Here is a 27,911-nt window from a genome sequence, read left to right on the forward strand (position 1 = left end):
ACCAGATGGAAGTAGTAGTAGTAGACTTGAGTTTCAAGTGCGATAAAGCCTGCTCTGTTTTGAACTCTACCTGTTTTCTCAGGTAGAGTTCATTAAGAGCCACACCCTTCTAATTTGAGGCCAATATAAATCAAGATCAGGTGAATGGTTTGATGTAGTTGTGGAGGTGAGCTGCTCTTAGAAAGCTTATAAGGTTGGCTTGAAAGTGTCTTTTATATTTCCGAGGTTTTTTAATTATTTCCTGCTTGCTGTGATATTTGAGTAAAATGGTGAGATTACTGATGGTTATCTTCACTGTATTATTAGTGCTGCCACTTTAGCACTTCCTCGCAGTTGACGTTTGTGTTTTGTCTCGGTCACACAAGAGGGAGTGTATTTCCATACATATTGGTCAAGCAGGTATCCAGATGGGTAACTCCTGCTGGGAGCTGTATTGTTTGGAGCATGGCTTCCAGCCGGATGGCACCATTGTTGCTGATGGCAGCTCACTGGTTGACTCCTCTTTTGGCACTTTCTTCAGTGAAACTGGTGCCGGGAAGTACGTTCCTCGTGCCGTTTTCATTGATCTAGAGCCGACAGTTGTTGGTAAGACTGAACACCATTCAGGCTTCTTAATTATTGGAGAATCTTGTCCCTGTTCTTCCAGTGTAGCTTTGTTCTTATTTCTTTTGTTTGAACGGCAGACGAGATCCGTAATGGGCATTATCGACAACTGTACCACCCTGAGCAGCTCATCAGTGGCAAGGAGGATGCTGCCAATAATTATGCTCGTGGTCACTATACTATCGGCAAAGAGATCGTAGACTCTGTGCTTGACCGGATGCGCAAAATGGTGAGTTTTAAAACCGTGGTCTCAAACTAAATTCCTGGAGGGCCACAGCTCTGCAGAGTTTAGCTCCAACTCGCACCTGCTTGGAAGTTCCTAGTGATCCTGAAGACCTTGCTTTGCTGGATCAGGCATGTTTGATTAGGGTTGGAACAAAACTGTGCAGAGCTGTGGCCCTCCAGGAACTGATTTTGAGAACACTGCTCTAAAATAAAGAAGGTCTTTATTGGCACCTACAGTTCAATGAAGAATCTTTTAATCCTTGGGTTCTCAACTCTGGTCCTCGAGGTCCCCTTTCCTGCAGATTCTAGTTCCAACCCTAACCAAATACACCTGAATGAGTAAGGTCTTCAGGATCACTAGAATGTTTAAGGCAGGCGAGTCCGATCAAGGTTTGAGCTAAACTCTGCAGGAATGTGGACCTTGAGGCCAGAGTTGAAAACATCTGCTTTAATCTCTTTAAACTGTTTCGCAAAACCCTTATGGTGGAAAGTTTCTTTAGAGAACCGGAGTTGAGAACCCAAGGATTAAAGGTTCTTCTTTGAACTGTAGGTGCCAATAAAGACCTTCTTTATTTTAACATTTAAGAAAATGGTTCTTAAAGAACTGTTCTAAAGGGCGAACCCAAAATGGTTCTGTCACTTCCTGTGAAAACACCCTTTTGGAACCTTTTAAGTGTTGACCCTTTTAAAGTCTTGAATTCCTGGCTGGATGTAAGTTCTCTCACTTTTCCCTCTAAACTCTCTCTAGGCGGACCAGTGCACTGGTCTGCAGGGGTTCCTGATCTTTCACAGCTTTGGTGGCGGGACAGGCTCTGGCTTCACATCTCTACTGATGGAGCGACTGTCTGTCGACTACGGTAAAAAGTCAAAGTTGGAGTTCTCTGTATATCCTGCCCCACAAGTCAGCACTGCTGTGGTGGAGCCCTACAACTCGATCCTTACAACCCACACTACTCTGGAGCACTCCGACTGCTCCTTTATGGTGGATAACGAAGCCATCTTTGACATCTGCAAGCGAAACCTCGACATCGAGCGTCCCTCCTACACCAACCTGAACAGGCTCATTGCCCAGATTGTGTCCTCCATTACAGCGTCACTGCGCTTCGATGGAGCCCTAAATGTGGACCTTACGGAGTTCCAGACCAACCTGGTCCCGTACCCACGCATCCACTTCCCGCTGGTCACCTACGCTCCCATCATTTCTGCTGAGAAGGCCTACCACGAGCAGCTCTCCGTACCAGAGATCACCAATGCCTGCTTTGAGCCAGCGAACCAGATGGTAAAGTGTGACCCTCGCCGTGGAAAATACATGGCCTGCTGTTTGCTGTACCGTGGTGACGTGGTTCCGAAAGATGTGAACGCTGCCATAGCCAACATCAAGACGCGCCGCTCCATCCAGTTTGTAGACTGGTGTCCCACGGGGTTCAAGGTTGGAATCAACTACCAGCCGCCCACCGTTGTCCCAGGAGGGGATCTGGCCAAGGTGCAGAGGGCCGTCTGCATGCTGAGTAACACCACTGCTATTGCAGAGGCGTGGGGTCGTCTGGACCACAAGTTTGACCTGATGTATGCAAAGAGGGCTTTTGTGCACTGGTACGTGGGTGAAGGGATGGAGGAAGGGGAGTTTTCAGAGGCACGAGAAGACATGGCTGCCCTGGAGAAGGACTATGAGGAGGTTGGTGCTGATTCCACTGAGGACGGTGGGGAGGATGAAGAGGAGTATTAAATATGCAAAGTGTTTGTATATTGAGTAAATAAACTTAAAAGCATCTGAACCCTTTTAGTTTGGTTCTTTGACTAGTTTTGCCTTCATGACCTTTATCAGATGTGTCGTTTGTGTTCTTGGGTGTTTGTGGAGCTTAATTGAGCCATGGCCTGTGTGGGGTATTTTTCATGTCCAATTAAATACCTATGAGTAACTGCCACATGCTGGTGGTTTCAACCGCTTCAGACAGCCTCTTTGTGAAGAAATCCAAAAAACTGTTCTGATTTAAGTTGCTGGGAGAAAGAAACCACATGAGTGGTTATACCACATTCGAAACCACGGATGAGTTTTGTCATCTTTTAGGGTTTCTAAACGAGTACATCTTGAGTCTTCCGTGACTCTGCAGCTGAATGTTAATTTTAAATTAGCTTAACCATGCGTTCACACTGCCGCCGTTGAGAGCGTCAAAGTGGCCAGAAGTCATTCATTTTCAATGTGAGCTAGCGTCGAGGAGAGTTGAAATCAGAGAAACTTTATGGTAATGAGTTATGACGCAGTTCGGCGGCAACCAGTTGAGAAAGAAGTCCACCGCTTGAGAGGATTCCAGAGAACGCAGCCTAAACTTTGGTTCCGACCACATTAGTTCCCAAGCAAAATGGTGGAGAGATTGATTTTATTGCTGTGGTGGGTTTGCAATCTATGTGTCCCTGAGATTGTTCGTGTTCCTGGAGAGTTGCTGATGTGCAGTAACATTATAGGAATAATCTAATGATATAATACAATAGTCCCAGTTTACTTTTAAACCTTTTAATTACATTTTCCTGATTATACTTTAATGTTTATACCTGATTATACTAAAGTAACATTTTCATTGCAGGACTTTTACTTCAGAGTATGTTTACAGTGTGGTATTAGTGCTTTATACATTAGGTAAAGGATCTTAATACTTCGTCCACAACAATATTTAATGAGGTTAACTTATAGCGTTATTCTCATTGTGGTCAATCTGCACAAGATCAACAAGCTTGTTTGCTTTGTGGCCCTTTTAAATACAAGATAAGCATTCGATCTATGTCAGAGTGTCAATGAATCTTTTTACAGCGTTGTTAGCAAGGCCAGAGTGATTTTTGATGCTCTTGGTGTGAACGCACAGTAAGTTACAGTTTTGGGGTCCATCCTGAAGCATTCAATAGTTCCACAGATAAGCAAGAGTAGCTAAACACAACCAAGTCTTTCAATCCTTTTCAACCCATACTATTATAAATATAATTTTTTATTTTTTTTTTTTGAGCAGTGTTGACTTTGGATGCAACTCTTAAGTAACACTGTTTCATATGAAGTGTGCATAGTTTGGGATGTCCCCTTTAAGAGTTCATTTTCTTTTCCCCCCTCTTTGTAGAATTGAGGTCTAGGCATCTGTAAGGAAATTAAAAAAAAAAAAAAAAAATTAACCTTTCACTTCGTATGCACTATTGTTATATGTATTGTTTTTATATTGTTTTTTTTTTTCTGTTTAGTATAAAGATTTTTATTATATAGAATGTATGTAAAATTGTATCTGATGTTTGTACACAGCAGATGTTTTCCAGGAGAAACACTCTTTAAAAGACATCTTGGAGATGTTTGTGTGCTATCAGCATTCAAACCCCTCCAGATCCAGTCCAGCATCAGGTCACAACAACAAAGTGGAGGTGAAAGGTCAGGTGTTACACCCTGCTATAAATAGTTAAACTTTCATGTCAACTACAATTGTTTCTTTTAACAGGTGACATTTTGGACTTGTTCGACCACTTACAGAACGCTTGTTGGGAAGTATTCGGCCACGTCTATGAAGGGAAAAGCTAGAAGGATGGCCTTGAGGTATCATAAATTTCTTTAAGTATCTGGCAGATTGTTTTGTCACAATCGTAGCTCCTTCAGGCTGCTCTCGAGATCACTGTGAAAACTTTAACTGTGGCTAGCAGAACTCAATAGGTCTTATATTTACTTTTAGTCATTTAGCAGATGCTTTTATCCAAAGCGACTTACAAATGATGACAATGGAAGCAATCAAAATTAACAAAAGAGCATATGCAAGTGCTATACCAAGTCTCAGTTAGCTTAACGCAGAACACATAGCAAGGTTTTTTTATTTTTATTATATAATACAAAGAAAATGGATAGAATAGAAAAAGAAAAGAGCAAGGATTAGAGGCCTCTTTTGGTTTTGTTAATTGTATAATAAAAAGAAAATGAATAGAATACAAAAAGCGTAGAGCAAGCTAGTGTTCTTTTTTTTTTTTTTAAAGAAAACAAGCAGTTAGTAAATGAATAGAGTGCAAGTCTAAAAGGGGACAAGCTTTTTTTTTTTAGAATAAGAATAGAAAGTGCTAGAGTTAGATGGTCAAAGATGGAAAAAATTTGTTTTTAGCTGATTCTTGAAGATGGCTGAGGACTCAGATTGAGTTAAATAAGCATTAAAAATAAATATTTTAAGGAAGGTTTACCTCCTTAGACAGACGAAATTAAACAAAAAAGAAAGAAATTATACATCCAAAAATATGCAAAAACGCTGCAGGGGTGTGAACTCCATGAACTGGTGCTCTTTGGACGTGGGATTCTTTTGTCATCAAAAAACTCACCAATCCAAGGCACTTGAAAATATTGTGGAAAAGTAAAAAGCCTTTATTCACATGGCTTTAACATTAAAAACAACACACGTGCAGCGATGCATTGCGGCTAACTCGCCTTCATCAGGGTGCGCTAAATTAAGACAAATTAATTTACATAAATATTAATAAATTAAATTCACTAATCTGGAGAGATCTCAAAGAAAGCACAGCATCTTGCCCAAATTTCCCCCTTTGCTTATTTACACACCTTTTACACATATACTGCAGACACTGAAGTTGGCAACTCTCATTGGGTTGCAGAAAAGAAGAAAAAAAAAAAATTGCAGCACAAGTGAGTGCCTTCAGCAAAGATGGAAGACTTCAAATCTCATACTTCTGGGGTGCATGCGGCAGCAGAGCAACTGGCATTGAGAAGAACGAAAAAAGAAACGCTAATGAAAAGTTTCCTCCAGATATTACAGATCTTCTTTCTCCATCTAGTTTTTCAGGTTAGTACTCATCCTGTGTTAATGCTCCCGGGAATAAAATGAACAGGTCTCAAGATAGTTTTAAAAGTTTAACTACTAAGGGGACATTTAAACTTTCTAACGTTAACATACTTGATTTTTGGGAGCTTTTCTTTGGATACAGTTCTGATGCACAAGACGACGACAAATAACCCATGTACACTCAATTTGAAGAAAAGCATTTATTTTATGAGCTGAAGCTGAGCAACTTTTTAAGTTGAACAGAGAAAACATTTCAGAAGATGGACAGTATATGAATATATAGGTATCTCAATTCAAAACTGGACTTTGGAAGATATTTTATATCTCCATCTCTATACAAGTGAACATAAAGATGTCCAAAAAAAGAATTAAAATTTTTTTTTTTGAGGAAGAAACTGAAAGCGATTAAGCTATGTTTTGCTTAGCAAATAATATGACGAGCTACAATACTATTAAATATTTATTGCCATTACATCTTAATGAGACAGGCTAAAGTAAAATGTTCTAGTCTGAAGGGTTCTTCAGTCATGTCCCGTCATGGACTGTGGTCTGAGACTCATTTTTCATGCAGCCCTTTTACACGGATGCTGATGTTTTTCTCAATCTTTGCAAATATTTCCAAATGCTTACAATCACTCAAATGGTGACCAACCAACTTAGCATCATATATGAAGGCATTTAAAGGAATTTAAAATTGAATACAGGCAAGAGCTTTTGGTATTCAAACTAAATACACAATGTCGACACCTTTGACCAGATTAAAAAAAAACAAACAGCTTTCTTAATGATTACACATCCCTTCTTTTTCAATGTTTGACCAAAGAAATTGTTAATAACAATTTCAAAAACATAATACCTCTACAATATAACATCAGTCCTTCATTGAACTTAAAGTACCCTCATAAGCAAGTTTTGTAACAGTAGCATAAACCTAAATAAACTTGGAATACCACTTTTGGTGTAACGACAAATTTACGCTAGGGCTCAAAGCAGGTGCTAAGTGTGAAGCAAAAACCACGTTACAGAAAACCATTTTTTTTTGTTCTTATATGGGGGTGGAATTTGTAGTGTCTACTTTTACATTGGTAGGCATCGTGTAAGCATTGTGTATCGCTCTCAGGGTCATTTAGTCCAAAGGGCTGAAGTCCCTCTCTAAGTTTTCAGATTCGTCATCATCAGAAAAGAAGTCATCATCATCTATATCTTCATCATCGTAATCCTCGTGCCATTCTGGAACGTATTCATCGTCATACTCGTCGTCTGCTTCAACGCCGGGATCCTCGCCGGCGCAGTTGTTGTTGTCAGGGTCTCCATCAGATTTGGACCTGAAATTAAAAATAAAGGTAAAGCTCGTTGCAGAAGTCAGTTGTGATTCTCTGTAAACGTGTGCTGGCTCACTCTTTGTTGGTGTCTGCGTGGTTAGCCAGATTCGAGGCCTGTGCAGTCTCCTGGTCTGGCCCAGTCTTGGACTGATATCCCACACGGAAGTCCTGTCAAAAAAGACGATTTATCCCAGATGGTCAAATGAGTGCTTTGAACGCTTTTCATGTTAAACCTGTTAGTAGTACACACAGGAGTAGGTTTACCTGAGTGGAGTGCTGGAGGATGGCCACAAGACGCTCCTGAATTCGGCGAATGAGCTCCAGGCCAGTGTTTAGGTGCTCAGGTTTTAGGAGTCGGACACAGGATGCCAGATCAGTGCACTGCAGTAGCGTCTCCTCTGAAACCAGAATCACAAGCAGTTTTATCAATGCATCAGAACTAAACAACTTTCAATTAGAGCACAATTTCACCAGGACGACCGAGTTATGACATTACAAAGTCACAAAAATACAAAAAAAAATACATACACTGCTAATTTGTTCATAATAGATTTAAAAAAGCGCTTGTTGTTAGAGCTTTTTGGGTTGGTTTGGCTCAAAGTCTAGAACTGTTTACTGGAAAGTGTTAGAAATCCCTATTGAGAATGTGAATGGGAAAAGTGCTTCCAGAACCAAAGCTGGTAGAAAGGTCACTGTTGCAGTCCACTGGCAAATGTTTTTAAGGTTTCTTGTACAACATTCCCGGAAGCAACAACCAATTGTGACCGATTGGCAGAGTTAAGAGGGAGTTTTCCCTGACACTAACCAAGCAGGATCTGCAGGGCGTTAGTATGAAGGTCCAGAGCTTCGGTCTGTTGCTCCATCACATCCATCTTCTCAGTGTCCTGGTTGTAATAGCTGTAAACACACGAGTATGCCAGCACCTACATGACGAATTACACAAACAGAACTATTAGCATAAAGAAAACAACTGGAAGTATAAAATAAATGTATAATAAATTCCCACCTTTCGAGCTTGGGCAAGAATCTTGCAGGCGTCGATCACAAATGTCAAAGACTTCATCTGTAAAGCTTCATTAATAGAAAACACCTTATTCTCCAGATTGATTGCAAAGTCCTGCAGAAAGCAATAGAGAGACACTTATAAGAACGTAAAACGTTTGAACTGAATGTAATGAAGGGCTCCAACAAACCTTGGCTTGGTTATGAAATGTGCATCTCTCATTGTAGTCTTGGAACTTCTTCTCTTGCCTTGCAGCTTTACTGACCTGCGATTGCATATTAATATACAGCAATTATCAAAAATCAGTGTCTCCAGTTTTAAATGCAAGTAGAAAAATTGTTATTGCAATTGGTAAGCTTAATTCATTTTGCAAATCAGTTTAAACATTCTTTCATAATTAAGTGGCACAAAACTGTCTTTCAGAAATCTGAATGTTTATGCAAGTCTTGTGTGGCCCTTTTTGTGTATTACTTTTAAATAACAGATTTCTGTTTTATTACTATGCATTTGTGCTAATGAATAGAAAATAACAATCATTCTTCCTTGTGTTCATTCAGTTAGTAAAAGTGTTGGAAATAGGGTCATATTGCAATCGATCTTTGTGGAAAATTTTTAGTAACCAAATATGAATCAATCAAGTATTATCACTTTGAATACAGCCATGTATGTATCAAGTTATTCTACTATTATAAGCATGTATTTGCCAGAGGCCTCCAGAAGAACGGAATGTGCAGCCCTTAAAAAAATATATGTTGAAGCGTTCACCTCGTATTTTGACAGACAAAATATATGAGGCCACCCCTGATCCACTTCATATAAATTGAGGCCTTGTGTCTACTTCTTGAAAACAGGTTGGTGTCGCAGCCAAAAAAGGTAAACAATTAAAACTGTACTGCAGGGACTCTTGGCTTGATTATCTCTGGCATCAAAAACCCAAGACGTCCGAGAGTGATTTATCACATCTTCTGAAGACACTTACCATGGCCGAGCAGTTGTAGTAATCTTTATGCGTTGGCTTCCATGGCTTCAGACATCTCCAGCAAAATCCATGATTACATTTGGCACACGTCATACTACACGGAGAAAAAGATATAAGGTATACACTTAGTACTGAAGTTAACCGTTCTTCAATTTAATAATAAATATGAGACATCTGTGCATGCACACTCACTGTAGGCAACCCTCGTTCTTCTCAATCTGGGCCTGGCAGCTGGGGCATCGTTTGGATATAAGTTTGGCCAGATGTTTACTCTGTGCTTCCATACTCATTCCCTCATAATAGCCTCCGTCATCCATCCACTGAGACATGTGACTGCAGCTGGCTGGGTAGTGCGCCTGATGATTGGACAAGAGAGAAAACCAAGGCTTACTCTTCAAGTCATAAATACCCACGTAATTCCCACTATTCACAGTGAAGCTTTTTTTTTTAAACAAAATGTATTTATTTTGAGATGAAATGTAACCTGCACATATTCTCAAGAGGTCTCTATGTACAGTAGCAGCGATTCTTTGATGATTTTAGCATTCATTTACCTCTGGGAAGTTACAGCTGAAACAGGAAGACCAGCAGCACTTGGAGCAGGTGCCCATGCTGCCGATGTTCTCCTTGCACAGGATCTGGTCGCAGCCCTGAGGGTTGGTACACCAGGTCAGGTTGGAGCAGCACTCCACGAAGCCTCGCAGAAGGGCGCTGTCATACTGCAGGAGGAAGCACAGGATACAAACTCATTCTCCAGTCCCTAAACACACCGAGTGTGCGTGCTGACCTGCACATACTTTGGCAATGGTGTCCTTATCGGTGAGGATGTTGTGAAAGAACTTGGAGGTGGGCTGAGCCCGACAGTCTGTGATGGGACAGTCGCAGTTCATCACCAGATTCTGTTCGATACGAGCAGTGAGGTACTCCTGCCAGCAGGACTAATGGGAAACAGAAATGACACAAGCACACAGTTTAACATAACTTCACATAAACGTTTAACATCGTGGCAACAAGATTTCATTTGGGCCAGATTTACTAACAGCGTGCAACAGCACAAACCCTCTTATTGAGTTCTAAAACTACTGTCTGGATTTATTTATTCAAGACACGCAGTGAAATTTTTTGAGGCTGACCTTATTGCATATGCATTTGTAGGAGTTTCTCTTTCAGATGTAACATTTACGCTAGGAGAATATTTAAATGAATCACAATATGTTAATTTACTAAGGTTTGCTTTAGTCAGTGTACTGGTATTTGCAACATTATTTAACGCCATTATTTATAAAAAGCATATCTTAACCGATTTTTTTATCTGCACTTAATTATAATCGGCTCTGATTTTTTGCGACCCTACACTAATTATGGAAATAATCCAGCAGCATCTGTGTTCTTTAACTTGCACATTGTCTGTAGATTACTGGACTAAAACTTTCCACTTTCATCTGCGCTTTTATGGGACTGTGGTCTCATGCTAATACGCCCCGTTTAGTAAATCTGGCCTATGAATATACTGAGGTATTACATGCATATGCCATAACAGTTGCACTTGTAAAGACTATTAAATCAAAACCAGGCTTTTAGTCGTTTAGCTGCCAGTCATCTATATAATAAAATGCGACAAATAATAACAGAACTTGACAAAATTAAGTTTAAGCACAAATAAAATACACTTTCTCAAAAACGGAGTAAAAATATTTCTGATCCTCATGTACTAAACAAAATAAAAATGTATCTAAAATTTCATGCTTCATAGCTTTACATGAATTATAGGGACTGGCTTTTTTATTATTATTATTTAAACTGATTTACACTAGCATTCAAAAGTTTGGGGATGGTAAAAAAAAAAAAAATATATATATATTTTAGTCTCTCATGCTCACCAAAGCTACATTTATTTACAGTAAAAACAATAATATTGTGAAATTATTACAATTTAAAATAACCGTTTTCTATTTTTATATATTTAAAAATTTATTCTTAAAATAAATTCTATAAAATATATTCCTGTGTTCACAAAGCTGAATTTTCAACAGCAATTACAGCAACATTTCTTATTAGTATTACTGTTGAAAACAGTAGTGCTGCTTAATATTTTTTGTGGAATAAGTTATAAAAAAAAATGTTTTCAGGATTCTCTGAATATTTGAAATATAAATATTTGTATCAATGTAAATGTTTTTACTGTCACATTTGATCAGTTTAATGCATCCTTGACAAATAAAAGCAATTCCTTAAAAAAAAAAAAAAACAAACTACTTTAACTACTATGTACTTTCCCTTACTATAATCACATTGATACAATGCACTTAATGTCTACATACATGTCTTCACAATATACTTACATTTAAAAAAAACAAACAAACAAACAAACATATATATCCTGTAATTACATCTGTAATTAATTTCAGTAGTTATATATAACTACATAATTACCCCTATCCCATAACCCTCCTTAAACTCAATCACAGCACCAAATTTGTCCCTAACCTTACACTTATCCTACTTCAATATAAGCAAAAGAGAATATAATCAGAAGGAGTACATTGTAGCAAACAATTAATTATTTCGGAAGCAAGTACATAGAAGTTAAAGCCATTGAATATAAAGTGGGACCAACTATTCTTACTGACCCCACACTTTTGAACAGTACTGTATTTACTAGCGCTTTAATATGCCCCGCCTAAATGTGCAGTTTCCACAGGAAACACATCAACCCAGTGTTTAACTCTGAAAGGTTTTAGCCCTGCACTCACCCTGCAGCAGTAGTGCATGCAGCAGAGCATGGGAGGGGGGTCACTCTCTTTGGACTGGGATAGGCACACGGGACAGTGGGCCACGGGGCCTGGGGCCGGCTGGGGGTTGCGGATCTTGAGGCCGGCAGCCAGGACCAAGGCGTCTGGGTCGTCTGTGTACCGCTGGATCAGCAAGTCCACGTTCCATTTGCAGTGAATAAGCAGGTGCTCAGCCCGGTCCAGATCCAGGCTCAGGGTCCCCGCCACCTGCTGGACGGTGCGCTGCATCAGCTGCTTGACCTCCTCCTGAGTCATTGTGCGACCCATGGAGAACAGCACGGCCTCCAGCACGCCGTCCTCTGGATGCTGCGGGGGAACTATTAGACCTCCCAGGCTGCAGAGGGAGATATATACACACACAAAACGTCATTATGTGGATGTGGACTGTTAAATCACTGACTTTCTGGGATGGGCATTTTGAGCAAACGTTTCCACATTCGCAGTGCTGTTTATCTGGGAGAACGGATTTAAATGTGGTAAAATTCAATGCTATACTTTCATTGGTAGCTGGAAGAATCATCAAATCAGCCAAAACATTTAATAAACCAACCAAAAACAAAACAAAACAAAAAACCACTTCTAATTGTGTGAGACTCGGCAGTGCTCTTCCATGTGGACTTGCTCAACATTTATTACCATTTAAAAGCCATTTTTAAAAAAAGTCACATTTATTGATTTTATTCTGGTCAAATATAAAAATTTGAACTCCCTGATATGCACCACTTTTAATAAGGCAATAATATAATTATCCCTTTGCATCGATTAAAAATAAATTTTGTTCATTTTGAAAAATGTATCACCTTAAATAGAATTTAAATAGACCTTTAAATAGAATAAATGAGCAACAAACATGATGCAAAATTTAAAATGTATTTTTTTTTTTTTAAAGTGATAAACATAAGTTGCCTTGTTTGAAAATATCTAGCATATTTATGCTAAAATTTTGTACTGAAGAAATATAAGTATTAGATTTTTAAAAAGTGGACAAAAAACATAAAAGCATTTCCCAGTAGACTCAGTCTTTCTGCGGTAGTTCAGCTAAAAATGTAAATTTTGTCATTTACTCACTCTGATGTTGTTCCAAAACCAATAAGACTTTTATTCATCTTCAAAACACATATGAAGATATCTGAACAGATTTAATTGAGCTTTTTATTCATATATAAACATCCATTAATGCACAAACATAGCACATATATGGTAAATGGAAGCTTAAATGTGCTTGCAAAGAGATTTGTTTTTGTGTCAAGCAAGTGCGTTTTGACCATGTGTTGTGTTTTCATATGTGAATAAAAGAAAATTAAATCAGTTTGTGTCTCTTCAGAAGACTTGGATTAAACCAATCGATTCATAGAAATTGCTTTTACAATGTCTAAAAATATGTATTAAAAGTTTTGGTTGCATAGCCTTTCAATGGACGGACAAAATAGATGAGGCAAAAAGCAGAAGATATTAAAAATACCTTCATTTGCACTCTCAAGATAAACAAAAGGGTGTTTTAAAACATTTACGGGTGAACTAACCCTTTCACTACAGCACAGACAGGAACTGAGCAGCCTTCATTTAATAACAGGACTGAATTTCAGTCAACCGATGATCACAAACTTTAGTGCTATTTATAACTCTTGCAACATAAGAAAAAGAGCATGTCATAAGGCATTCCGTTGGCTGATGCCAATATTCATTCTGACCAACAGGGTTCGTACAGAAACTGCAAAATGAAATTCCAGGACTTTTCAAGCACTACTTTTTTGGTTTTCAATGATTAAAAATGGCACAAATAAAGTGCAGCACAAAAACATGCAATGACTGTGGCAACTTTAACATTTGAAAGGATATTATGGCAAATTTATCAATTTCCTTATTTAAACTGAATTTTTTTTTTCATGAATATGATTGACCTGAATAATGAAAGCTGTATCATACACTTGGGAAATGATGAGCTTTATCACCCCTTATCAACACTAGTGTGTGTGACGATACACCTAGCTCAGGAGATATACAGATACTTGGTTCAACTAGAATGAGACAATATTTTAATACTATTTTTAAGATTTTTTTTTAAAATGACAAAATATTTGTCTTTTAATCCCACAAATCTAAACAATGCAGTTGTATTTTGAAATATTTTAACTAATCTAGGGCTGTAACTAATGACTATTTTGGTAATCAAGTAATTTACTGATTATTTTGACAATTAAGTAATCTGATATTTTTTATATTTTTTATTTGATTTATATATAAACAAACGATGAGGCAATAATAATTGGTTTAAATAAAGTATCAAAACCAAGTGATTACATGGTTTTACTGAACAACACTGTTAAATTACATAATGTAATATACATAATATGAACATAACCAACTGAAGTTTATTATGTATTATAACAAACACCTGCAGAGGGCGCCAACGGCCTGGCAATGCTTCACTTTACAGAATGATTCGAGGACATTAAATCCATGTAATTTTAATATTTGGCCACCTGCAAACTCAGAGCGAGGGTGTGAACTTTTATTTCAAATTGTGATGTGCAACAATTCATGATGTACAACAAATTGCATACTTAGAAATATGTAGATGAATTCTCCTGTATTGGTTTATACATGATTTACGTTACAAATCTAGTGAGATAACATGCACTGTTTTCCTTTTACAAGCGTGGAGATGTGTAACACAGTGCAACACAAAACGCGTCAGACGTTATATGTGCTCCCAAATGATACCCAAACGAACAGCACATGCAATAAAAGACTGAACAATATAATGCAAGCACTATCAAATGTTTCACCACAAACACAACTTTATACTAATATCACAAGACCGCTTTTCACCTCAAGGAGTAATATTGCGAGATCTCGTGCGCTGCTAAAAGCCAGGCAAAATGGCTTTGTATTTATATCAGATGCGCTGCATCGTTATTTTTGAGTAAAAATAGTGTTTTATTGAGGGAAAATAACACTTATTTCAAATATACTGCCCTTTAAACACTCACGTACTCCTCAAGTACCTTCTCAAAAATATGGCTGTTTTCAAGGGTTTTCCTGGACTTAAATTTCAAAAAGTCAAATTCAAGTACTTCAAGCACTTTAAGCACCTTGTCAGACCCTGGACCAATGAGGAATGGACTAGCTCTGTCCTTGAGTAGGTCACAGTTAGCACAACTTCAGACGTTAAACCACATCAAAACAGAAAAAAAACAAGCAGCAAACACTTCCTGTGCCGTTGAAAATGCATTTGCCAGTATTTGCCCCAAATACAGACTCTGCTCTGAAACCTAGTGAGCTGCTTCCCTGTTTACTGCAGTCTTCTAAGATGAATGATTCGGAACGCTCTACATGAGCAGCAACTCCACATATCCCACAAACCTCTTTCATAATCTTTCATAACAGCATCAGGAGGCCGTAGTGCTGTCAAATTATTCATTATGATTAATCGCATCTGAAATAAAAGCTTTTGTTTACATAATATATGTGTGCGTACTATGTATATATAAATAAACACACATGCATGTATATATTTTGAAAATATTTACATGCATTTACATGCATATATGTATATTCATATAATTTATATTATTTATAAATATATTTAATATATAAACATAACATTTTTCTTAAATATATACATGGATGTGTGTGTATTTATAAATATACACAGTACACACACTTATTATGTAAACAAAAATGTTTATTTTGAATGCGATTAATCGTTTGACAGCACTAGGAGGCCGTCTATGTAGGAAACTCACTAGGTTTTGAAACGGAGCTGCACACACAGACAAACGAAATATAAGAGCTTTCAACAAAAAAGCAAAAGGATAGACAAGCTACTCGCCCCAATGAGTGCACCTGTTCGGTATCAGTGCATCTCTCGTTTCAGTAAAAAAAAAAGAAAAGCCCTGAGAGGGGAAAAAAACGTCAGTGAAAGCCACACTCTCCGCCTCCTTTCTTGCACAGGGTGGGGGGGTCTAGGGATCAAGGGTTAAGGGTCATCAGCACACCTGGTGTCGGCTTTGCTGCCACCACTGCTGCTTGCGGAGCTTTTTTTCACGTCCATCTTAAAGGAGAACTGCGCCTGGCCCTTCCGGGGTGTGGACGGGTCCTCCATCAAGAACTCCACGATGTGTGGGCTTTCCTCGTTGCGGCGGAGGTAGCCTTTGTTGATGACGTGCATGATGCAGGACAGCACATCTGTAGTGCTGCAGCTGAAGCGAACCGAGGTGCGAGTCCGACTCGACTCCTGCTTCTGACACCGGTCCAACACCTGCAACGGCACAGGAAACACGCAAAAAGCACAAACGTCTCGTTTTTCTATTATCACTTTTGTTCATAATTAACACTAAAATCTAAAGAAAAAAAACATACATGCAAAAGCACATTTTCCATAAAGACAATAAAGTCTACTTTCAGAACTATCCGATTTGAATTTTCATGAAAATTAAAACATTTTTTTATTTACATACAGCATTTTTTTCCATTGTAAAAGCAGTATTACTACTAGGGCTGTCACTAAGGATTATTTTGTTAATTGAGTAGTCTGACGATTATTTTGACAATTAATAAAAAAAAAAAAAAAAAAAAAAAATATCCATGAAAAAAATAATCCATACTTTACCATGAACACTAAATTGTCAATATGCATCTCCTTCTCATTCTTCATGATTTGCACAATGAGACAGTAGATGTAGTTTCTCTTCCTCTCTAGTGTGAGCGCAGCATCTTCATCCACATTCAGGTAGGTCTGCTTGGGAAGCAGGAAATGACAACCCTGGCTGTCTGAGCTCTGCGAGAGGGTCTTCTTGTTCAGTCTCAGGACTCCTGAAAAATTAGATTTTTTGTACATTCAGAATTCAAAACACTGAACCCTGAGTAATTCAAACCAGTGATTAAGATATTGATGTTTTTTTTTGATTTTTTTATTATTAAAAAAACAAATATAGTTTTTGGTATTTTTTGTAAGTTTTATGTTTTTGAAAGTCTCTTATGTTCACCAAGGCAGTATTTATGAGTTGAAAATGCAGTAAAACTGTATTGTGAAATATTTTAGAATTGAAAATAAGAGTATTCTATTCTAATTTATTTCAAGATGTAATTTATTCTTGTGATGCAAAGCTGAATTGTCAGCATCAGTACCAGTCTTCTGTGTCACATGATGCTTCAGAAATCATTCTAATATGCTGATTTAAATCCCAATTATTACAGCTTTCTTATTTTTGAGTTTCAAATCAGCTGCCAAAAGGACAAAATTCAATATATATATTTAAATGAAAGAAAATATATATTTTTAAATTGAAATAATATTGGACAACTTCACTGTATTTTGTTTTTACTGTACTTTACATTACTGTGTTTTACTGTATTTTTGATCAAATAAATGCAGCCTTTATGAGCATAAGAGACCTCCAAAAAAAAAAAAAAAATCTAACTTATTCCAAACTTCGTGTATATTCAAATACTTTTTCTGTTGTATTCCTCAATGCACTGATTTCTTTTAAACCAAGGCATCAAGAAAACAGACGTCACCTCGTTCTGTCGTACTGAGGATTTCTCACCTTTTATGGGGTCCTGGCTGGAGCCGGTGTGAGTGAGGATCCCCTTCTCTGCAGTGAGAGGTTTGAGGGCATGGCTCAGCACGGCTGGAGAGAGACCTGTGGCCTGCTGCAGCATCTCCACATTCACATCCTGTGGAACAGGAAGAAAGTGAACAATTCTGATGTATAAAAACTTCAAATCATGTTTTGGTCTTCAGATAGTACCTCATGTTTGTTGAACTGTAGCAGGATGTACATCTGCAGTGTGGAGACGTAGAGAGTACAGGAGCCGTACTGAAGCTCAGCGTGGCCGAGCCATGTCCACTGCAGCCGCCGAGGCTTACTGTGCGTCAAACCATACATGCGCTGACCTACAGGACAGATACACACATACAGATTAACTTCAAACTACAACAGAACAGCCAGAAAGAACCGACCGTCTTCAGAAACGCTTTGATGTCATTTTCATTTTGTCTTTCCTGTAATGCCTGATAAAGTAGAGCTTATTTGAATACAGCCGTTACCGGGGAAACCACTATATTTCTCCCACTGCTGACAGTGAATTTACATTTGCAAGTCAGCGGGAAACACTGGTGTCTGACAGCAAACAAATAAAAATCATGCTTCAGAACGGTTTTGAGAAGGTGCTTCAGTTTTGAGCAATGTATCATTACTATGAATTAGGATACTACTACTACTATATATTTACTCAAACTCTCTTTTATGAGATGAAGGGGTAAAAAAAAGAAAAGAAATCAGCCAAACATATCGGCCAGAAAAAATTAAAAAAACAAAATAAAAAATAATAAAAATAATATTATATATTTATATATATATATATATATATATATATATATATATATATATATATATATATATATATATATATCTATATATATATATATATATATATATATATATATATATCTCATCAGCTGCCCGGATTTCTAAATATCGGTATCGGCAAGAGAAAAACCCATATCGGTCGACCTCTGTTTGCATTGCCAGAGATCATGGATATTTCAACTAACCGTTGGCATAAAAGTCTGTGAATTCAGCCAGGTAATTGCAGAGTTGAGCAGGGAAGTGTTTGCTGGGGTCCTCGAGGTAGCAGGGAGCCGACACAACCCAGCAGCGAGGGGACAACACCAACACTTTCACGTCACTGTCTTCCTCGGGTTCAGACACGTCCTCATCCATCATCTGATCACAAAAACATGACGAACCACAAAATGCACCGCATTAGCATTTAAAAGGACAACGGATTTCTAGAAATTTCTTCCTAAAATCACAACTCAGGTACATCTATAATGCATAGGGATGTGCATCAAACATTTCATCATTATTAGGGATGTGCAACAGCGATCGAGTACTCGGCCCAGCCACGACAGCAATGATTGATCATGAAAACGTTGATCGTGGAAAAAAAAAAAAAAAAAACATTCGGATTGTTATTGCATCGGATTGTTAATGCTTTTCATATAAAAGTATTTCGGAGATGCAAGTGCACTTAACCGCAGCTGCGATCGAGCTTCAGGACAACAAACACAAAGTGCAAGTGAAAGTCTATCAGTGCACGAGTTTCGTGCATCTAATAGTACTGCATCCCAAACAGCAGAAATTAATGCCTATCTAAAGCATATTTAAATTAAAACATGGCTGATGGAAGCACACACTGTCAAGCAATGTGCACGCGTCTCACAGCGCAATTTCTATGCAATGAAGCCCACTGCGTCTCTAGCGCACACACGTGCCATTTGCAGGGGAAAAAAAACAGCTCAGAATAGATTCAGAATCGCTGAAGAGAGAACTGCGATTCATCGGAGAATCTATTTTTTTTTCTCCCACCCCTAATATATATATATATAAATATATATATAAATATATATATAAATATATATTTATATTAGTTTATTATTTGTTTTCATTTTGGTTTATTTTGGGTTTTTTTTTATTAAATTTATGTTTATTATTTATATTTATTTATATTGATTTAGGCTATGTTTTTCTCTCTCGTAAAGCCAACAAGGAAGTGACTTAAACTGTAATTCATCAACTGGCCGCTAAAGGCTGGCTGCCAAAGGGATCCATCAATCCCATAGACTCCCCATGTTAAAATGCCCAACTTTACAGCAGAAAAAACATGTTTACAGCCTGGTTCAAAAACTGCTTTTTGTCTATATAGCTAATTTTGGCCTTCATGACAACTGTGAGGGGGGTGATTTTTTTTTATAACTCATCCATTTAAATTATATTAAGCCTTAAAGTTCTGCATAATTAAGGGCGTGGCCACTTGAGTGACAGGTGGATTGCCGCTGCTGACACTGCCGTCGAGCTATGTGGGCGTGGCTTCAGCAACCAGCTCCCGCCTCTTTGCCCATTTCCGATTATCCGGGAGTAACAGGTGGTTATGCACTGCCAAGATGGCGATGGCCCGCTCTGCACACTTTGAGCTTCAAAAACGCTCTTCAGGAGTCTACGGGTGACGTCACGGACACTACGTCCATGTTTTTATACAGTCTATGATATATATATAGACCCTGCTCTCAAAGAAATCAGGAAAGTTGTCTAGAGAGGACAAGAGAGATGTATTAATACCAGGTGTAAAGTTGTAGTCTATTGTTCTCACCTCCTCAAAGTTCTCCAGAGTCTTGTCCAGCTGCTGTAGACGGTAAAGATGAAACTCCTGTTGAAGCTCCTCAGATTCACTGAGGTTGGTCAGCATCTGCTGGGGAAACCGGTTTGGGAAGCAGGTACCGATCTGCTCCACCACAGCACTCTCTAACCACACCTTCCCCTGACCCAACAGCCGATCTCCCAGATAGTACCTGAGCACAGAGGAAGAGATGTACAATGTGAAAAACAGGGTGAACCATAATAAAAGCTTGTGTTTCCCCAGAAAAAAAAATATTGTGCCATGCTTTTTAATCTTATAGAAATAATGATATTTCATTGATAAAACAGTTAAGTTGATCACCCATTTTTAGAACAAATACAAAAATAGTCATATCATTATTAGAAATATCATTATTTCTGAAATATCACTCATCCCCAGTTAGCAGCAGCTGTTCTCCTACCTGTAAAAGTGCTCAAAGGTGTTGGCCAGCTCCAGACCAGAGAGAAACAGCATGGGCTCCAGGAACTGCTGGAGCTGGTTCAACGTGTCCACATTTCCAGAGTCCCCTCCACTTTCCTGGATCATCTTGTCTATGTACTGTGCAAAACGTTCACTCACTTCAAGTGAGGTAATAAACAAACAGAATTACTTTTGACTTTTCTCATTTCAATTCAAAATATCCTAATGGTCCAAAAACAAACCCTAATTAGTTATTGAATTATGAATTAGATTACATGGGCAATATGACAGACATAATCTTGACAGGTTTCACAAAATTCACCCAAGTATTCCCTGTTGACTCACATGCATAGCGGTCAGGATGGAGAGCTGGAGCAAGGCGGCAGAAAAGCCCTGACGGAGCGCAAGCACAAAGGCAGTGTGCTGGCCAAAAAGTTCCTCCATGGCTTTCTTCAGCCGGAGGAACAGAGCCCTGTAACGCTCTACGAAGTCAGGGAGGCTGCATGTCGAATCTAGGAAACTCTTTACCTGGAAAGATCCAAACAAACATGATAGGAACTGATAAGTGGAATTTTGCATTCATACAGTTCATTTCAGGCTGGGACACATTGATGGTCCACCAACATATTTTTAATTAAATGAACTGAAACATGGACACGTGGAATAGGTGCTTTAAAGTTCACAGATTTCTGAATGATTTCTCATTTTGTTCAGGTATTTTGACTAATTTGATTATACTTTCACCTACTAAAGCTCCACATTTAAATCCTACATTTCACCAAATCTAAAATAAATGTCTAACCTGTCGCTGAACGACACCTTGCCAGCACAAAGCGATGCCTGCAATGCTGCTAGTATTCTTCACTTTTGGTTTGCTAGAGGATGAAGATGAGCTCACTGTTGTCGTTTCCTTATTCTTTCCCTCTTTACCATCTGCAAAACAAAAAAGGACATAAATTAGGACTCTTGACAAATTGCACCAAATTTCCAAACCAGGCACACATGACATGTGGCTACTAACCAAAACATCACCAAAAACGATGTGCCAGAAATTAGGGCTGCACAATTAATCAAAATCTTGGTTCCCTTTAAATCTGTAGTTAACTTCTAACATGCATTTTGAAAACAAAGAATTTTAGTGTTTATTTTTATTTCCAAGATTTTTTGGCCTCCACAAATCTGGAGTAAAGCAATGGCACTGTACAGGAAAGCAATTCACCTGATTTGAAAAATGGGCACATTAAAAAGTGTCAGCTACAAGCATAAAGGTCTTTGTGTTAAAGAAAAACAACAACAACAATAGTTTTCCAATGCAAAATAGAAATACTAAATGTTGTAATGATAAAATTCAATATTATATAACATTACAACAAAAATAAAACAACCTGACTAGGGGGAAAAATAATAAATAAATCAATAATTAAAACAGACTAAAGTGGACCAGATAGAAATTCACTTTCAAGTTTTGGCTTCAATGTGAACGCAAAGAGAACAGTTAATTTTCACTGGATTTGATTTTCAAGTTTGAGTTTGAGTTGTTAGAAGGACTCAAGTGTGAACTCTTTGTACTGGCTGCAGAACATGGACAAAAAATCATTTTGGAGATAAAAGGGCATGAAAATTTGCAGTTTTTTAACCTACTTATTAGCAAGAAAGCTGCTGTTTCAATATGGTTTATGATATTTTGTTAACCATGCAACTGAAATACATGAAATGTTTATCCAATTGCAGTCGTAAATGATCAAATCGTGCAGCCCTACCAGCAACTTAAATGGGAAGCCAGAACAATTCAAAAACAAATTTAAAGGTGCTGTATGTAGGATTGACACCGAGTGGTTGAACTAGGTATTGCAGTCCAAATTAAAAACATTGGAGAGGGTTTTTTCACCCGGCCCCTCCTCCTCAGGCTTGATGCACACGCAGGTTGCCTGATTGACGACATCAACAAGAATGAGCACACTTGACGATGAATGAAATAAATATTCTGTGTTTCCAGCCAACTGTTAACCCGGGTTGCTGAAATACAATTGGGTAAACTGGCAGTGGGCGGGTTTCACAAACCAAAACAGAGACAGACATTCTGGCCCGGAACGCACATTTTCAAAGGAGAATAACTGACTGTAGCATTGTTTCTCAGATAAACAAGTATGTTAACTTAGCATGTTTCTTAAATATCTGCAAACATATGGAATTTTTATGCTTTAGTAGAGTCCAAAACTTACAGCACCTTTAAAGACAGCTGATCTGAATTAATGAAAAATAACGATAAATAAATGAAGGGCATTGTCGTGGTTAATTTGGAGTTCAGCTGAGCAGATGGATGGGGTGCTGCAAAATACATAAAATGAAGTCAAAAAAAAAAAAAAAGATTATCATCTACACTATTACTTACTCTTCAAATCTCTGCTTCTGTTGATACCTTCTGAAAACAAGAAAAATACCTTAAAACACAGAAGCCTTCATTTAACACAATCTACAGTAGGTGGTATAAACACAGCACACCTGTTCTCTGGCTTACCAGAAAAGACTTAGACAGGACCACCATGAAACTAACAAATATGTCTCATGTATATATTAAAGTACTCCACAGTAGTGGCACTCCAGTCTCTAGAAGTATTGTAGTTTTTATTGTTCTGAAGGCACTCACTGGATTTGATGGGAGGTTTGAGCTCTTCTGTATCAACTGTGCTAGTGTCCACATGGACGAGCAAATGTGTGAGACGCCGCACACGGGAGTTGAAGATGGAGGCTGAGCTCTTACATCTCTTGGAGGATTCAGTGTTCTCCAAATATTCGCTCATCAACCAGGACAGAGGGCTGAGAGTAGAAGTCTCTGTTATAAAGAAGAAGATCAGAAATTCAATCGAAATGGACCACCCAGTTCATATGGATGGATAAAAGCACTTTTCAGAAGTTTGACGCCATAATTTGTGTAACTGTTTTTCAGCATTAATCTGTTTTTGTGGTATAATACATTTCACATAAACCGTTATCTAACCAACATTTAAAAACGACACATGCTTGTCAGATGGTCCCTTCCTATTTAAGTGGGTGGTACTTGGCCAAAACAAGCTGTAAATCGGACCAGACTTCAGTCAGGTAAGTGCTGGTTACCTGAGATAGTGATGCTCTGTATGATGGGGGTGATGAGAGCTTCCCAGCAGGTCCGGCCTAAAGCCTCTGCGGCCTCGGCGTCAGGCAGAAAGCGGTCAGCAAACATCTGCTCATGTTTCAGGGCACTGTTTAACCTGAAGCCCAGAGAGACACACAAAAATATAAGTGGTTTTAATACAAATCAGCAACAATAACACCTCTTACCATCTTAATTCCACTCTATAACCATGACAGAAGGTCTCACTTGTTAAAGAGCTGCAGCAGCTGGTTCTTGTCCTCCAGGATCTCCTGGCACCAGGTGTGAGCTTTTGTCGTATAGAAGAGATAAGTGCGGCAGCACAGCTGCTCCTTAAACACCGGCCAGAACGTGGGCTTCGGCCCCAGAACCTCAAACCCATGCACTCGTGTGTCAATGCCACCCTGTTGACAGAAAGAAACATCACGTGTACTAGAAGAGGAATAAACAACATCTCAGGATTTACGTATAACTCCAGGCAAGTTGTGCCACATTTCATTCTATAGCTCTGACCTGTTGACATCTTTTGACTTTGATCTGAATGATGGGCCAGAAGCGGGTCATATTCTCCAGCAAAACCACATGACTGGCGGAGGGGGCCACATTTACCTGTTCAACACAAACAAGAAAAAGAAACGAAAGTATCATCCTAAAGTTCAATGTGCAGTCACTACCTGTAAGATGGAGATGAATGAGAAGGGCTTCCTCACAGTGTTGATTTCAGTGTTGATGTTTGTGGGATCATCTCCTCCTAGGACTACAATGCGAGCTGGCATGTAACTCGAGTCCTCGCTGGCTACAAGCACAGTCAGCTGCCTGTGAATGAAGAAAATGATAAAGGATCTTCATCAGTTGACGTTACAGAAAGGTATTCTTCCATTAAAGGGCAATTTTCTAGGGTTTCTAGGTCCAATGTTTTACCTTTATAAGGGAAAATATTTATCAAACCATATTAAATGTATGCCAGTAGGACACGATAGGGAAGTTACAAATGAATGAAAACTGCTTCTACCTACTATATTTTACTATCTAAAACTGAGCAAAAAAGAAAATGTTGACAATGTTGTGACCAAATTTTACTGAACTTTTTACACAGTTATGCTGATATTCGTGAAAACAGCACATTTGCTTGTGTGATTATTACTTAAATATGTAATTTATAAAAAAAATTATATCTTGATTTTGAGGAATTTATTTCCAGCACGATTAGCTGATGCTGTAATGGTAATCTAGAGTTTCCTTTAGCAGCATTCACTTAATAAAGAGTAGCTAGGCCAGCATACCTGATGATCACCCCTTTATGCATGTAAATGTTGATAAAATGGGAGCCTGTGCAGCCGTTGGATTCCCAGTAGGTTTTGGGGTTTTTGTCTGTCAGCTTGTTAGCTCGATGGTGATTGGAGGAGACCTCCACCTTCTCCCAGCATTTGTCCTCTTTCAGTTCCACACTGGAGCCTGGAGAACATCACACTCAAATCAACAAAAACATTTGGTAACTGTTATAGTAATACCTAAACCTTTGCTAGTAACACAAAGCTATCTCATGATTTCAGAAACTTTGAAGTCATGATGAAAGAGAAGTGGCTACAGAGCTTTTCTTCCACACTGTCATACATCAGTGTTAAACGAATTATTGAACAACAAAATATGGAGGGCAGGTCTTGGTTCTATCCATCATATGAAATAAATGAGACATAAGATTCAAATGAGTGAATAATGAATTTCACTTTGGGGTGAATTATTGCTTTAAGTGTTTGATGAACATACCTTGGCACAAGTTCCGCAGGAACACATCAAAGAAAGGAATATTGATGGGCTGATGGCTGCGACGATGCTCTTCAATCTGACCAAGGACCATCTGAAGACACAGATATGGAGTGTGTAATTAAGTGAACATGTCTATTAATTATTTTAACAAACCATTAAACATTCTAGGAATGAACCATCCAACAAAACCTGCTTTGTTAAGCTCCACCTAAATCTTTATATAAAAGACTTCTAAGGAACAAGTCTGTTCGAGGTCAGGTGACCCAGAAACCAGCCTAATTATACAAGGCTTGTCCAGGCAACTGAACATTGAAGATATTTATTTTTGAACAGGCCACCCTTTACCTGTATACATCCAGCCAGCACACTGGTGGTCATTTTCTTGTAGAGGCTGGCGTACTTCTCACAGTCGTTGATCAGGTCCCGCAGCTCTGTGACCATGAGCAAGCTGGTGCTGTGTTTGTCCACGGCTTTGATAAGAGCCTCTTTGGTGCCCAGCCGACACATCACAACAGCATAGTCTTTATTCAGAGATGCAAGTCGATATAAGAAGCGGATAAACTGCTGTACGACCTAAGTGGGGATAAAGAGGAATCAAATACTTCCGTTATGAAACCATGATCTTGTAAAGCTAAATTAAGGGAAAGTACCTCTCTGTCACCGACAAAGGCTGTCATAGACGACAGGCAAGGCTCAATGCTCTCATGCCACGGCAACAGATCCTCCTGGTAGTTATCCAAAAACTTGTTCAAAATCCTGTGGAGTATGAAATAGTAAATATATCATTAGCAAATAAAACAATACAATCAGTACAGTCACAAACTCAACAATACAATATTGAAATCAAGACTAATTAGTTTGAAAACTAAAAAAAATTTGTTTTCTCAGATGTCATTCCAGACTCATATGACTCTTGTTGCATAAAACAAAAAAAAGATATAATTTTTTTTTATTATGTAATGTAATTATGTAATGATCAGGCAAGGTTAGTAAACAATAACAGAATTTGTACTTAATTTGGAATTAATTCTTTAAATAAATTACAAAATATCCAACACAGCCCACAAATTACAGTTGCTTAGTTTTGTTCTCAACAAAGAACAATCGTGATATGATATACAACAAAAACATGAGCAGTAACTAAACTGTTATCAAAAGAAAAAAAAAATAAAACTTATATTTAAATAAATGAAGCCTATTTTACAGGACTTAAAATCTTCATAATGTAAAAATCATAATGCAAAGCAAATTATATATTATTTAAAAATGTAAAAGTACTAATATTACATTGCAATAATGGTACTGGCTTTAATTTAATTAATTTAATTATTTATTTAAAAACATTGTATTAACAAAATTATTATTTCTGCTTTAATAGAAAAAATATACAGTATTGCAGCAATGAGAATCTATACACCTATACACATACATATACACACACATACATGCATACATAGACACACATACATTATATATATATATATATATAAAAATATATAAATATATATATATACATATATATATATATACACATACATATATATATACACATACATATATATACACATACATATATATATACACACATACATACACACACACACACATACATACATACATACACACATACATACATACATACACACATACATACTATATATATATATATATAAATATAAATATAAATATATGTATATTTATATTTATATTTATATACATATACAGTATACATATACATATACATTATACATATATAAAATATATATATATATATATATATATATAGATATATATATATATATATATATCTATATATATATATATATATATATATATACACATACATACACATACATATATACACATACATATATATATATATACACACATACATACATACATACATACACACATACATATACACACACACACACATATATATATACACACACACATACATATATACTCGTAATATATATATAGCAATGATATGCAAGTGCAGTAACAAGTCTCAGTTAGCTTAACACAGTACACGTAGCAAGGTTTGTTTTAAATTACATAATAAAAAGAAAACAGGTAGAATAGAAAAAAAAGAGCAAGCTAGTGTTAGAGGCCTTTTTTTGCTTTTAATTATTGTATAAGAAAAAGAAAGACAGAATACAAAAAGACTAGAAAAGCTAGTGTTAGTTTTTTTTTTGGTAAGAAAACAAGCAGTTAGTAAATGAATAGAGTGCAAGTCTAAAAGGGACAAGTTTTTTTTTTTAATAATAAAGAACAGAATTAGAATAGCGATTGCTAGAGTTACAGGGTCAAATAAAGATGGAAGAGATGTGTTTTAGCTGATTCTTGAAGATGGCTGAGGACTGGATTGAGTTGGACAGGTAATTCCACCAAGAGGGAACATTTTACATTTATTAATTAATTAATGCCTCTCTCTCTCTCTCTCTCTCTCTCTCTCTCTCTATATATATATATATGTAAAAACATTGAGGACAGTTTTCAAAAGGAATTGCAAATTGTATTTTCAGTTGTATTCTCCATATGTGGACACATAAATTGTGACAATCCAAATGCAATTGCAAATCTTGCAATACCTTTTGCATTTTTGCTCATAACTCGTAAGACATGAGAAATACAAGTGCAAATGGACGTTGCTTTTTCATTTGAAATGTGCCAGT

General features: G+C 37.5%; 2 protein-coding genes across 4 annotated transcripts in view; one reads left to right on the forward strand and one right to left on the reverse strand.

Annotated features, from left to right (window-relative positions):
* The first annotated feature begins 129 nt into the window (after positions 1 to 129).
* tuba4l (tubulin, alpha 4 like) lies at positions 130 to 2,603 on the forward strand. Its single transcript, XM_042736363.1, has 4 exons — positions 130 to 269; positions 366 to 585; positions 684 to 832; positions 1,577 to 2,603. Exons 1-4 carry the CDS (start codon positions 267 to 269, stop codon positions 2,552 to 2,554), a joined length of 1,350 nt encoding a protein of 449 aa, XP_042592297.1. The 5' UTR covers positions 130 to 266; the 3' UTR covers positions 2,555 to 2,603.
* A 3,215-nt stretch (positions 2,604 to 5,818) lies between these two features.
* LOC109047116 (cullin-9-like) overlaps positions 5,819 to 27,911 on the reverse strand; it is a 54,211-nt gene continuing 32,118 nt past the window's right edge. The window contains exons 13-42 of one of the 3 annotated variants that reach the window (XM_042736356.1): positions 25,884 to 25,989; positions 25,579 to 25,806; positions 25,234 to 25,324; positions 24,750 to 24,921; positions 24,177 to 24,282; positions 23,980 to 24,075; positions 23,695 to 23,870; positions 23,451 to 23,584; positions 22,984 to 23,169; positions 22,729 to 22,755; positions 21,139 to 21,269; positions 20,682 to 20,864; positions 20,338 to 20,495; positions 19,890 to 20,088; positions 18,292 to 18,463; positions 17,486 to 17,631; positions 17,282 to 17,411; positions 16,345 to 16,547; positions 15,731 to 15,993; positions 11,691 to 12,063; positions 9,735 to 9,875; positions 9,492 to 9,656; positions 9,130 to 9,293; positions 8,938 to 9,031; positions 8,149 to 8,223; positions 7,962 to 8,072; positions 7,761 to 7,878; positions 7,220 to 7,353; positions 7,032 to 7,123; positions 5,819 to 6,958 (exon numbers count right to left, since the gene is read on the reverse strand). In XM_042736356.1, the coding sequence (XP_042592290.1) occupies positions 6,760 to 6,958; positions 7,032 to 7,123; positions 7,220 to 7,353; positions 7,761 to 7,878; positions 7,962 to 8,072; positions 8,149 to 8,223; positions 8,938 to 9,031; positions 9,130 to 9,293; positions 9,492 to 9,656; positions 9,735 to 9,875; positions 11,691 to 12,063; positions 15,731 to 15,993; positions 16,345 to 16,547; positions 17,282 to 17,411; positions 17,486 to 17,631; positions 18,292 to 18,463; positions 19,890 to 20,088; positions 20,338 to 20,495; positions 20,682 to 20,864; positions 21,139 to 21,269; positions 22,729 to 22,755; positions 22,984 to 23,169; positions 23,451 to 23,584; positions 23,695 to 23,870; positions 23,980 to 24,075; positions 24,177 to 24,282; positions 24,750 to 24,921; positions 25,234 to 25,324; positions 25,579 to 25,806; positions 25,884 to 25,989 (4,573 nt within the window). In that variant the 3' untranslated portion in view covers positions 5,819 to 6,759. Of the gene's footprint in view, positions 6,959 to 7,031; positions 7,124 to 7,219; positions 7,354 to 7,760; positions 7,879 to 7,961; positions 8,073 to 8,148; positions 8,224 to 8,937; positions 9,032 to 9,129; positions 9,294 to 9,491; positions 9,657 to 9,734; positions 9,876 to 11,690; positions 12,064 to 15,730; positions 15,994 to 16,344; positions 16,548 to 17,281; positions 17,412 to 17,485; positions 17,632 to 18,291; positions 18,464 to 19,889; positions 20,089 to 20,337; positions 20,496 to 20,681; positions 20,865 to 21,138; positions 21,270 to 22,728; positions 22,759 to 22,983; positions 23,170 to 23,450; positions 23,585 to 23,694; positions 23,871 to 23,979; positions 24,076 to 24,176; positions 24,283 to 24,749; positions 24,922 to 25,233; positions 25,325 to 25,578; positions 25,807 to 25,883; positions 25,990 to 27,911 lie in introns of all 3 variants that reach the window. The other 2 variants (XM_042736355.1, XM_042736357.1) reach the window with 2 other exon arrangements.

This window comes from Cyprinus carpio, chromosome B13, assembly GCF_018340385.1.
Source record: "Cyprinus carpio isolate SPL01 chromosome B13, ASM1834038v1, whole genome shotgun sequence".
NCBI lineage: Eukaryota > Metazoa > Chordata > Actinopteri > Cypriniformes > Cyprinidae > Cyprinus > Cyprinus carpio.